This window comes from Carcharhinus amblyrhynchos, unplaced genomic scaffold, assembly GCF_965287045.1.
Source record: "Carcharhinus amblyrhynchos unplaced genomic scaffold, sCarAmb.v2.hapA chromosome_355, whole genome shotgun sequence".
NCBI lineage: Eukaryota > Metazoa > Chordata > Chondrichthyes > Carcharhiniformes > Carcharhinidae > Carcharhinus > Carcharhinus amblyrhynchos.
The window spans coordinates 154902-166560 of record NW_027650095.1 but is presented as its reverse complement, the minus strand read 5'-3'; the positions used below and the strand labels follow the sequence as shown (position 1 = coordinate 166560).

Genomic DNA, 11659 nt, shown 5'->3' with positions numbered 1-11659 from the left:
AATGAATGGACACAGGAGGGCCCTGGTGAACATGGTTAGGGGAGGGGGGTAATCTCAGTTGATGGGACCATGGGTTGAGAAGTGACAAGTAACATTCACACCACACAAGTGCCAGGTGATGACCATCTCCAATAAGAGAGAATCTAACCGTTGCCCCTTGACATTCAATGGTGTTACCATCACTGACTCCCCCACTGTCAACATCCTGGGGGTTACCATTGACCAGAAACTGGACAGCCATATAAATAATGTGGCTACTGGAGCAGGTCACCTTGTGACCCCCCCGCAAAGTCTGTCCGCCATCTACAAGGCACAAGTCAGGAGTGTGATGGAATACTCCCCACTTGCCTGGATGGTGTGGCTCCAACAACACAAGAAGCTCAACACCATCCAGGACAAAGAAACCCCACTTGATTGGCACCACATCCACAAACGTTCACTCCCTCCGACACTCAGTAGCAACCATGTGTACCATCTACAAGATGCACTGCAGCAACTCACCAAGGCTCCTTAGGCAGCACCTTCCAAAACTCACAACCTCTACCATCTAGAAGGACAAAGGCAGCAGATACCTGGGAACACTCCCACCTGAAGGGTCCCCTCCAAGTCACTCACCTTCCTGACTCTGACCCAGCAACAGTGAAACTCCTGGAATTCCCTCCCTAACGGCACTGTGGGTTAACCCACAGAACATGGACTGCAGCGATTCACGAAGGCAGCTCACCACCACCGTCTCACCAAGCAACTAGGGATGGGCAATAAATGCTGGCCAGCCAGCAACACCCATCTCCCACAAATGAATTTAAAAAAAGAATCAATTTCTCACATAATGCTCTGTCTGCCATGTTACTCATTACATCTATTGAGGCAATCTGTGTCTTCCTCACTGCTGACCTTCCCACCTGGCTTTGTATCATCAGCAAATACTATTCTCTAACTCAGATACTCTCAGGAGCTCAGCTCTGACAAAGGGTCATCCAGACTCAAAGCGTTGGCTCTATTCTCTCTCTCCACAGATGCTGTCAGAGCCACTGAGATTTTCCAGCACTTTCTGTTTTTGTTTCACATTCCAGCAACCACAGTGGTTAGCACTGCTGCCTCACAGCACCAGGGACCCAGGTTCGATTCCCAGCCCTGGGTCACTGTCTGTGTGGAGGCTGCATGTTCTCCCCGTGTCTGCGTGGGTTTCCTCCAAACAATCCAAAAATGTGCAGGTTACGTGGATTGGCCATGCTAAATTCTCCCTAATGTCAGGGGAAATTAGCAATGTAAATACAAGGGGTTACGGGAAGAGGGCCTGTTGTCGGTGCAGACTCGATGGGCCAAATGGCCTCTCTGCACCGTTGGAATTCAATAATATTTTAAGTAAGGTCAGCAACCAATTAAATATTTCCTCTTCAGACCAATTGCTGAGAGAATGTGTTGGGAAGATGGAGTGAAAGAACTCTCAGCACTCTCTCAATACGGCTTTATTGCAGTGCCTGGAATAAACTGGAAATCAGTGCAGAAGCAAACAGACAGAGAATGTGAAGCAGTGTCGAGCCTCTCCAGCCTTTGCGCTGCTCAGGAGGGACTAAACGTTGTTCTTGTGTTCAGTAAGCCAGCTCTGGACAGCAGCGACATGGGGGCGTTCTGAATGAAGGAGGAGCTGCCGCTATCAATCCACACGCTCGGTAAGGGCTTCTGGGAATGTGCCTTGCTGACTTGTCAGCTCCTTCAACTGATTCCAATCCGTCTCCTTAATCCCCATCAGGAAGCCTTCGCTCTGAGACAGAAATGGAAATCAATAACAACTCCCGAAAGGACAGCAATATCCCAGAACTGTCATTCCGAAAGATGTGTCCAAAATCCATACAAACAAGGCACAGTGCAGGTGGGGACGGGCCTGTCGCTGTGTAACGCTGGGGCACAGTGCAGGTGGGGACGGGCCTGTCGCTGTGCGCCACTGCGGCGCAGTGCAGGCGGGGATGGATCTGTCAGTGTATGAATTGATAACTGGGGCATTTGCATTCCTGGTTAAATGCAATCCATAATTCCCTCTATGTCGTCTAAGCGAGGTACAAATAATGTCTTCTCCCTACAGCAACCTTCGATGTCTATTTCCTACACCTTGCTACCATTTGCTGTCTGGGAGTGATGTGGGTTGAGTTGAGAGTTAAGTGGCGTCTGTTCAGAGACAGTCACTCTGACTGTGGCCATTTCCTCTCTTGTGGACAGCGGGAGGTGTCCTTAGTTTGCAGGGGCTGTCAGCAGATCTGAAAGTTGAGAGAGCTGGGCGCCTTTCCTCTGTTATCTAACAGATTTTGCTTACCTGTGTTTCTGTCTCGTTGCAAGACAAAACCAGTATGACGTCCCCCTCTGCACACTGTAAATGCTTTTCCTCACCCAAACTTTGTGTCACTCTCACCTGTCAGAAAGTGAAGTGTGGATTAAATAGTGTCCCCTCCTGCCTGCATCCACAGAATGGTTTACACATCAGTTTAACACTGGGGAGGCTATGGCCTAGTGGTATTATAGAACATAGAACATTACAGCGCAGAACAGGCCCTTCGGCCCACGATGTTGCGCCGACCAGTTAAAAAACAATGACCCTCTAACCTAAACAAATCCCTTTCCATCCATAAAACATATCCACGGATCTCTTAAACGCCCCCAAACTAGGCGCATTTACAACCGCAGCAGGCAGGGCATTCCAATCCCTCACCACCCTCTGGGTAAAGAACCTACCCCTGACATCCGTCCTATAACTACCCCCCCTTAATTTAAAGCCATGCCCCCTCGTGCTAGCTTTCTCCATCCGAGGAAAAAGGCTATCACTATCCACCCTATCTAAACCTCTAATCATCTTATATGTTTCAATAAGATCCCCTCTTAGCCGCCTTCTTTCTAACGAAAACAACCCCAAATCCCTCAGTCTCTCCTCATAGGACTTCCCCTATGAATTATGAATTATCGCTAGACTATTAACCCAGAAACTCAGCGAATGTTCTTGGGACCGGGCTTCGAATCCCATCACAGCAGATGGTGGAATTTGAATTCAATAAAAATAATCTGGAATTAAGAATCTACTGATGAAACCATTGTCGGAAAAACCCATCTGGTTCTTTTAGGGAAGGAAATCTGCCATCCTTACCCGGTCTGGCCTACATGTGACTCCAGAGCCACAGCAATGTGGCTGACTCTCAACTGCCCTCTGAAATGGCCAAGTGAGACACTCAGTTTCAAGGACAACTAGGGATGGGTAATAAATGCTGGTCAGCCAGCGACACCCACGTCCCATAAATGCATAATATAAAAACACATGGACGGGATTTTTTGACCGCACTCGCCCCAAAAGCGGATAATCCCACCCGAGCTCGATGGACATTTCCATGGTCCGTCCCTCGCTCGCTCCGGGACGGGATAATCCACTCCCTTCGTGTATTGCCCTCTTCCCGCTTCTCCACCTAGAGTTGCTAAGTAGTGGCCAATAGCAGCTCCTAGTGACTGGAGGGGTCTGGTCTGGGGTCCGAGCTTAACATAAGCAATCACCTCTATGGTAAAATGAGGTCAAAAGCTCACTGGCACTCGGCGTGGCCACGTGGTGTACGTCCCAGGCACTCGGCGTGGCCACGTGGTGTACGTCCCAAGGAGAGAGGCCTGAGGGGGGCCTGGGAAGGAGAAAGGCCTCGGGAGGAGGAGGATTAGGACAGGTTATTGTTTGAAAGAGGCCCAGGCTGGGATCATTCCACAGCTCTGAGATTTCCTTTGCCAGGGCTGAAAATCGCAGGCTTCCTCGCATTTACAGTCCTCACGGGACTGGAGGGGGAAATATGTTCAAAATCTCTCTGAGCCTGATCTGGGAAAGTTCCAGAAAACCCCCGTCAGCGGCAGCATCTTTGCTGCTAACTTCTAGCAATCAGTGTTCAGAAAATGGGAAATAAATACTGATAGGGTACAGAATGTTCCTGCTAGGATAGCTGTCCCATGTGAGCAGACTGGGGGGAGGGGAAGTGTGTACAAGGGGCAGGAACGGCTGAAGCAAGTAGCAGATTGGGGGAATGGGTGTTGTGTCCCCCCACCCCCGAGACAGCTATAACTCTGGTATTTCCAGTAAACGTTGCACTCAATTAACCAGCAGAACGTTTAGAGAATGACGAGAGGCTCAAATCCTACAAATTACAGAAGTGCTTTGTTCTGTTTCACTGTCTTCAACTTCCTGCAGTGTGCATAAAGCCTTCAACAAGGTACAGTCACCTCGCGGCTCTGGGACTAGAGCAGGAAGCTGAAAGTCAGTGAGTCAGATCCCATCTGGCTAATATGTGAGATTGAATTCAATAAATCAGCTCCGTCGTGAACGTAAATGTCCACATTAAAAACGGCGAGATTGCTGTAAACACTTTGCTGTTTCATGGATATCCTCCCAGAGAGGGACCTGCCAACACTCCACGTACCATGTCGAGTTCGTAGAATCATCGAATCCCTACAGTGCAGGAGGTCATTCGACCCATCGAGTCTGCACCGACCACAATCCCACTCAGGTCCTACCCCCACAACCCAACATCTGGTCGCTTCATTACAAGAAAGATGTGGAAGCTATTGAGAGGGTGCAGAGGAGATTTACAAGGATGTTGCCTGGATTGGGAGGCATGCCTTATGAAGATAGGTTGAGGGAGCTCGGTCTCTTCTCCCTGGAGAGACGAAGGTTGAGAGGTGACCTGATAGAGGTTTATAAAATGTTGAGAGGAATAGATAGGGTGGATTCTCAGAGGCTATTTCCCAGGGCTGAACTGGTCGCTACGAGAGGACACAGGTTTAAGGTGCTGGGGAGCAGGTACAGAGGAGACATCAGGGGTAAGTTTTTCAATCAGAGGGGGGTGGGTGAGTGAGTGGAATCGGCTGCCGTCGGTGGTGGTAGAGGCGAACTCGCTGGGGTCTTTTAAAAGACTTCTGGATGAGTACATGGGATTTAATGGGATTGAGGGTTATAGATAGGCCTAGTAGGTAGAGATATGAAAGGTGCAACTTGTGGGCCGAAGGGCCTGTTTGTGCTGTAGTTTTCTATATGTTCTATATTTACCCCACTAATCGCCTTAACCTGCACATCTTTGACACTAAGGGACAATTTATCATGGACAATCCACCCAAACTTGCACATTTTTGGACACTAAGGGGCAATTTACCCAACATACATCTTTGGGCTGAGGGACAGAACCGGAACACACGAAGGAATCCCATGCAGACACAGGGAGAACATGCAGTCTCCGCAGAGACAGTGACCCGAGCCAGAAATTGAACCGGGGTCCCTGGCACTGTGAGGCAGCAGTGCTAACTACTGTGCCGTGCTGCCCATCCTAGTCATTTCATCTTATGAGGTTGACTCTTAAACAGGAATGTATAATAAATACCAGTTCTGCTCATGTTACCCAATTGCAAGGTGAAGCAATCAGTTGTGAGAACTAGAAGACAGAATGGCAGGATTTTTTTAATCCATTCGTGGGACATGAGTGTCGCTGGCTGGGCCAGCATTTACTGCCCATCCCTAGTTGCTCGAGGGCAGTTGAGAGTCACCCACAGTGCTGTGGCTCTGGAGTCACATGTAGGCCAGACCGGGTGAGGACGGCAGATTTCCTTCCCTAAAGGACATTTAGTGAATTAGATGGGTTTTTACAACAATGGTTTCATGGTCAGCAGTAGGTTCTTAATTCCAGATACTTTTTATTGAATTCAAATTCCACCAACTGCCGTGGCAGGATTCAAACCCAGGTCCCCAGAACATTAGCTGAGTCTCTGGGTTAATCATGATAATACCACTAGACCATTGCCTCCCCATGATAATATTGTGGTCTGGTACCTTATACATGAATCCAGTTGGCATTTCTTCACACGGTGAGCCCTGGGTGGTTTGACTTTCGCCCAAAGCCATTGCTTCACTATCCGCGGAAGTTGGGGATGTATTTTTCGTTTCATGATTAATATCGCTGCGGTCTTCCACCTCGTGCTCATCCTTAGTATCCTGCAGGATAAACGTCATGGCATTAATTGTCATTTCTCACATGCATTCTAGTTAGAAGAGGTACATCCAATGGCAGGGGTTCATTGTTGGCACATGTATTCTTGCTGTTCAGGTCCCAGAGAACCCTTGGAGGTTTTGTGGACGCAGTGGGGTTAGCGGCCCAGGCCTCTGAGCCAGAAGCTCTGGGTGTGAGTCCCACCCCAGGAGTTGACAGTCAATGGGTAACAGTCAATGGGAGTGAATGCAAGCAGGCTTTTTCCACTGAGGCTGGAGGAGAAAAAAAACTAGAGGACATGGGTTAAGGGTGAAAGGAGAAAAGTTTAAAGGGAATATTAGGGGGGGCTTCTTCATGCAGAGAGTGGTGGGAGTGTGGAATGAGCTGCCGGATAAAGTGGTAAATGCAGGGTCACTTTTAACATTTAAGAAAAACTTGGACAGGTTCATGGATGAGAGGGGTGTGGAGGGAATTGGTTCAAGTGCAGGTCAGTGGGACTAAGCAAAAAATGGTTCTGCACAGACAAGGGCCAAAAGGCCTGTTTCTGAGCTGTAACGTTCTATGGTCTCTATAGAAGATGCGCTCATAATTTGAGCGAGCATGTCGACTGAGGCGAGGAGACAATCCTTCAGAGGATGGTGAATGTGTGGAATTCACTACTACAGAAAGTGGTTGAAATCCAAACCTTGCGTGATTTCGAGAAGAAATTAGTGTCACAAGTTGGCTTACATTAACACCACAATGAAGTTACTGTGAAAATCCCCTAGTCGCCACACTCTTGTTCACCGAGGGAGAATTTAGTACGGCCAGTCCATCGAACCAGCACATCTTTGGAGTGTGGGAGGAAACTAGAGCTCCCGGAGGAAACCCACGCAGACACGGGGAGAATGTGCAAACTCCACACAGACAATGACCCAAGCTGGGAATCGAACCTGGGTCCCTGGCGCTGTGAGGCAGCAGCGCTAACCACTGTGCCACCGTGCCGCCCCATCGCAATAACTTCATTGCGGTGTTAATGTCAGCCTACTTGTGACCAATAAATAAATAAATAAAAATCCATTCTCCCCCCCGTGTCTGCGTGGGTTTCCCCCAGGTGCTCCGCTTTCCTCCCGCATTCCAAAGATGTGTGGTCAGGTTAATTGGCCATGCTAAACTGTCCCTTAGTGTCAGGGCTTCTGGCTAGGGTACTTGCATGGGGTTATGGAGACAGGGCGTGGGTAGGATTGTGGTTGGTGCTGACTTGATGAGCCGAATGACGACCTTCTGCACTGTAAGGATTCTATAAGATATCGCTCTTGGAGCTAAGGGCTCAAGGGATTTGGGGGAGGAAGGTGAGGAGGGAGGGGAGAGGGGGGCATCAGGATATTGAATTTGATGATAATCCATGACCAAAATGAATAGCAGAGCAGGCTCGAAGGGCTGAATGGACTCCTGCTCCTATTGTTGATGTTTCTATGAGTGTCAGCCTGCAAGTCCTTCCAAAACGCACTAATGGCTGGCAGGAAGAATTGGAGAGACTTCTGGTCAAACACGTGACGGAGAGATTGCTGGAGCTCCAGCCCTCTTGAAGAGCTGAATACTATTAAACAGGTGGTTCTGGACTCCATAACTCCAGACTGCAGTATACATGGAAAAGTGGAGTGGGATTGTGGGGCTAGGGGAAAGGGGGGGGTCGTAACACAATAGGCTGAGCAAATTCTTTCAATCTTATTGACTAAAGAAGTCTGAGTTCCTCGCACTTAACCTACACATCTTTGGACTGTGGGAAGAAACCGGAGCACCCGGAGGAAACCCACACAGTCATGGGGAGAATGTGCAGACTCCACACAGGAATCGAACCCGGGTCCCTGACACAGTGAGGCAGCATTGCTATCCACTATGCTGGTGATATACACATCAAAGGATGCCAAGGGATGCACCAATAATCTTACTGAGGCCAGTCTTCCGTCTGTTTAAGAACAACAAAGAACAACACAGCACGAGAAACAGGCCCTTCGGCCCATCGGGCCCACGCCGCCATTTTAACATTATGAGTCCCCCCTCCACCCATGTCTATGCTTATGGCATCCCACATTGAGGGGGGACTAATTTAGGGACAATTTGTTACACCAATCAGCCTAATAGCACATCTTTGGGGCGAGGGAGGAAACCAGAGCACCCGGAGAAAACCCACTCAAGCACGGGGAGAATGAGCAAACTCCCACAGACACCGGCCCAAATCCATGTGTCTGCACAGCAAACAGTGACAGTCACTGAGCTGTCGCAACAGAGACATTCGCGGTCGTTCTCAGTGTGGGACTTCTCGACACCTGTATCAACGCTTTTTTTGGTTGTCTTCCAGCCCCAGGTCAGGAATGAACACTGCAAGAAGTTCCTGCAATTTATTCTGGTCAGTAATGGCAGTCAACAACACCTCCTCCACAATCATCGTCAACACCATTACCCCACAAGGCTGTGTTCTCAACCCCCTACTATACTCCTTATACACCTATGACTGTGCGGCCAAATTCCCCTCCAATTTCAAGTTTGCTGATGACATCACCGTATTGGGTCAGATCTCAAACAATGACAGAGTTACAGGAATGAGATAGAGAATCTGGTGAACTGGTGCAGCAACAGTAATCTCTCCATCAATGTCAACAAAATGAAGGAGATTGTCATCGACTTCAGAAAGCTAAGGAGAACACGCCCCTGTCTACATCAATGGGGATAAAATATCGAGAGTTTTAAGTTTCTAGGATCACCCCATGCTGATACTATGGTTAAGAAAGCCCCACCAACGCCTCTACTTTCTCAGAAGACTAAGGAAATTTGTCATGTCAGCTACAACTCTCACCAACTTTTACAGATGCCCCATAGAAAGCATTCTTTCTGGTTGTATCACAGCTTGGTATGGGATCCTGCTCTGCCCAAGACTGCAAGGAACTACAAAAGGTCATGAATGTAGCCCAATCCATCACATAAACCAGCCTCCCATCCATTGACTCTGTCTACACTTCCCGCTGCCTCGGAAAAGCAGCCAGTATAATCAAAGACCCCACGCACCCCGGACATTCTCTCTTCCACCTTCTTCCATCAGGAAAAAGATACAAAAGTCTGAGGTCACGTACCAACCGACTGAAGAACAGCTTCTTTCCTGCTGCTGTCAGACTTTTGAATGGACCGACCTCATAAAGTTGATCTTTCTCTACACCCTCGCTATGACTGTAACACTACATTCTGTACTCTCTCCTTTCCTTCTCCCCTATGTACTCTATGAACAGTATGCTTTGTCTGTAAAGTGCGCAAGGAACAATACTTTTCACTGTATCCCAATACATTTGACAATAATAAATTAAATCAAATCAAAATCAAATTGATTCCTGCAGTTGTCTAAATCTCTCTCTCTCTCCACATTACCTGAGTTGCCAGCTGTGGAGAAGTGACGGTCGGCAGTGGGTCAGAAGTCAGGGCAGCTTCGCAACTGTGCAGTGCAGCAGGGCAGCCATTTGCTGGTGGGGTCAAGATATTCTCTGAGTGAGAGAGTGTAGGGGCAGGTACTGCGCTCTGAACATCAGATGACGTTAGTCCCTCAACACAAGCTCCAACACTTGGCTGTGACCCTTCCTGGGCTGTAGGGTCGGCTGGGATAGCCACGGCATTTGCCGTTTCATCCTCTGAGGAAGGTGAGGCCTCAACCGAGGCCTGGGTTTCAGATTGAGCTTCAGGAATTCCAGGAGACGGCTGATCTTCCAAGAGAGGCAAGGCGTCTGCGGCAACCTGGACTTTGGCTTCTCCCTCTGAGGCTTGTAGCACTGCTGGGCTAATATCAGGAGGTGCCTGCTCTCCAGAGGAAGCTAAGACCTCAGCACACACTGGCGCTTCAAGCTCGGGTTTTGAGGCTTTGGCGGATTCAGAGCTTAACACCAGAGGTGTTTCCCCCTTTGACGTGGTTGGACATGGATCTGTCGCTGGGCCCACAGCATCTTGAGTGGCCAAAGGATGCAAAGAAGCAACATCTTCAAGGGTTGAGTTGGCTTTCTCGGTCACATCAACAGGAACTGTGGGCGAGCTCTCAAGCGTTGGCGAGGTGTTGGGAGATGGTATTCCCGAATGTTGGTCATCAGGATCAGATGGATGGACAGAATCATCGCTGGACAATCCAGGCAATGTGGATTCCGAAGATGATTCACGTCTCGGTGCTTTGGGTGGAGGGGCGTCCACCGTTTCCCCACAGCACTCTAGCCTCGAATTTTCCGAAGAGTTTGGATTTGTGACGTGAGCTGAGGCCTGAACGTTGCGAGGCGAAGCCAGTGGAGCATCAGCCAGCACTTCCTCCGAGGTTTGTGTTTCAGAAGGCGGCTGATCAAGGGGCTCGATCTTACTCAATGACAAGCGCGGAAGAGGTTTTGGAGCTCCGCTGGCCGCTGACGTTGCAGCCGGGCGCGTCTCTTGGCAAGGCTGGGTTGTTTCGACGCCTGCTTCATCCAATGCTGGAGTTTGTGGAGTTGCAACTTCTGCAGGGGGTGGCGTCGCAAGGGGTAACGCCTCTTCCTTCGATACAGTGGCAGTCCCTGACGACTGTTCAAGACTGCTCTCCGAAGAAGTTGAAAGCCGACTTGCAGGATTCACTGGTGAGGAGATAATCAGCGAACGCCGATTGCTATAACAGAAAAGAACACACCTCACGCTGTTGGTCGGAACCATTTATAACTGTAAGCTTAATTTATATTTGGCATTTCTGCACTAAGAAACATGCAACTTGGTTCTAGTTTCATTTCAAGCTTGGTGCCAGGACGTCTGGAGGCTCGATTTGTATACATGCGTTTTTAATGAGGTTTTACGACCCCTGAAATAAAATTGGGTGACAAAGGGCTTTGCGGTCTAGTGAATTTAGGGAGGGAAAAGAAACACAAGGTAAAAATAAACTGTGCTGTTTCCGAGCAACAGAGGTCCAAGGGAGACACAAGGAATGACAGCAGAGCTGCTCAGTAAGGGAGCGCATACCAGACAGAGTGAAGGCAGGAGTAAGAAATCCTGCAAGACCGCTGGGGATTCGGACTTAGGAAGCTCATACTTCAGTTCTGAAGTTGAATTGACAGGGGATTTAGATCAGTTATTTGAGTGGCTCAGGGAGAGATACCAACTGGGGCAAACACATCGAGTGAATGCTCAGATAAGCAGAACTGTTCACAACTCAGCCATCCCCGCCGAGAAGCCTTGGTGGTCAGATGGTGGTAAATCTTCACTGGGGTTTTGTGTCTGTAAAGGTGGAATGAAACAGTGTACACTTGAATCATTTCCTGCGGTTTGTATTGGAATCTTTCCAACCTTTGTAATACAATGAATTTTTCTTCTTCAATAAACATTTTTATTATGGTGTTAAAAGTAAAACGGGCAGGCTCTTGTGATTGCGTTTGTTAACTGAACTCAATGGGTTTTGGGCAGCACGGTGGCAGTGGTTAGCACTACATTACAGCGCCAGCAACCTGGGTTCGATTCCAACCTTGGGTCACTGTCTGTGTGCAGTTTGCACATTCTCCCCGTGCCTGTGAGAGTTTCCTCCAGGTGCTCCGGTTTCCTCCCACAGTCCAAAGATGTGTGGGTTAGGTGGATTGGCCATAATACATTGCCCCCTAGGGTCCAAAGATGTGTAGATTAGTTGGATTGGCCATGCTAAATTGCCATAG

At 48.9% G+C, this 11659-nt stretch overlaps 1 protein-coding gene across 2 annotated transcripts in view; it reads right to left on the bottom strand.

Moving 5' to 3' along the window:
• Window positions 1–1452: 1452 nt before the first annotated feature.
• LOC145339234 (amphiphysin-like) overlaps window positions 1453–11659 on the bottom strand; it is a 67690-nt gene continuing 57483 nt past the window's right edge. For both annotated transcript variants that reach the window (XM_080183631.1, XM_080183632.1), the window contains 4 exons: window positions 9390–10632; window positions 5834–5995; window positions 2312–2407; window positions 1453–1765 (listed from right to left, as the gene is read on the bottom strand). In XM_080183631.1, coding sequence (XP_080039757.1) covers window positions 1658–1765; window positions 2312–2407; window positions 5834–5995; window positions 9390–10632 — 1609 coding nt within the window. In that variant the 3' untranslated portion in view covers window positions 1453–1657. The remainder of the gene's footprint in view (window positions 1766–2311; window positions 2408–5833; window positions 5996–9389; window positions 10633–11659) is intronic.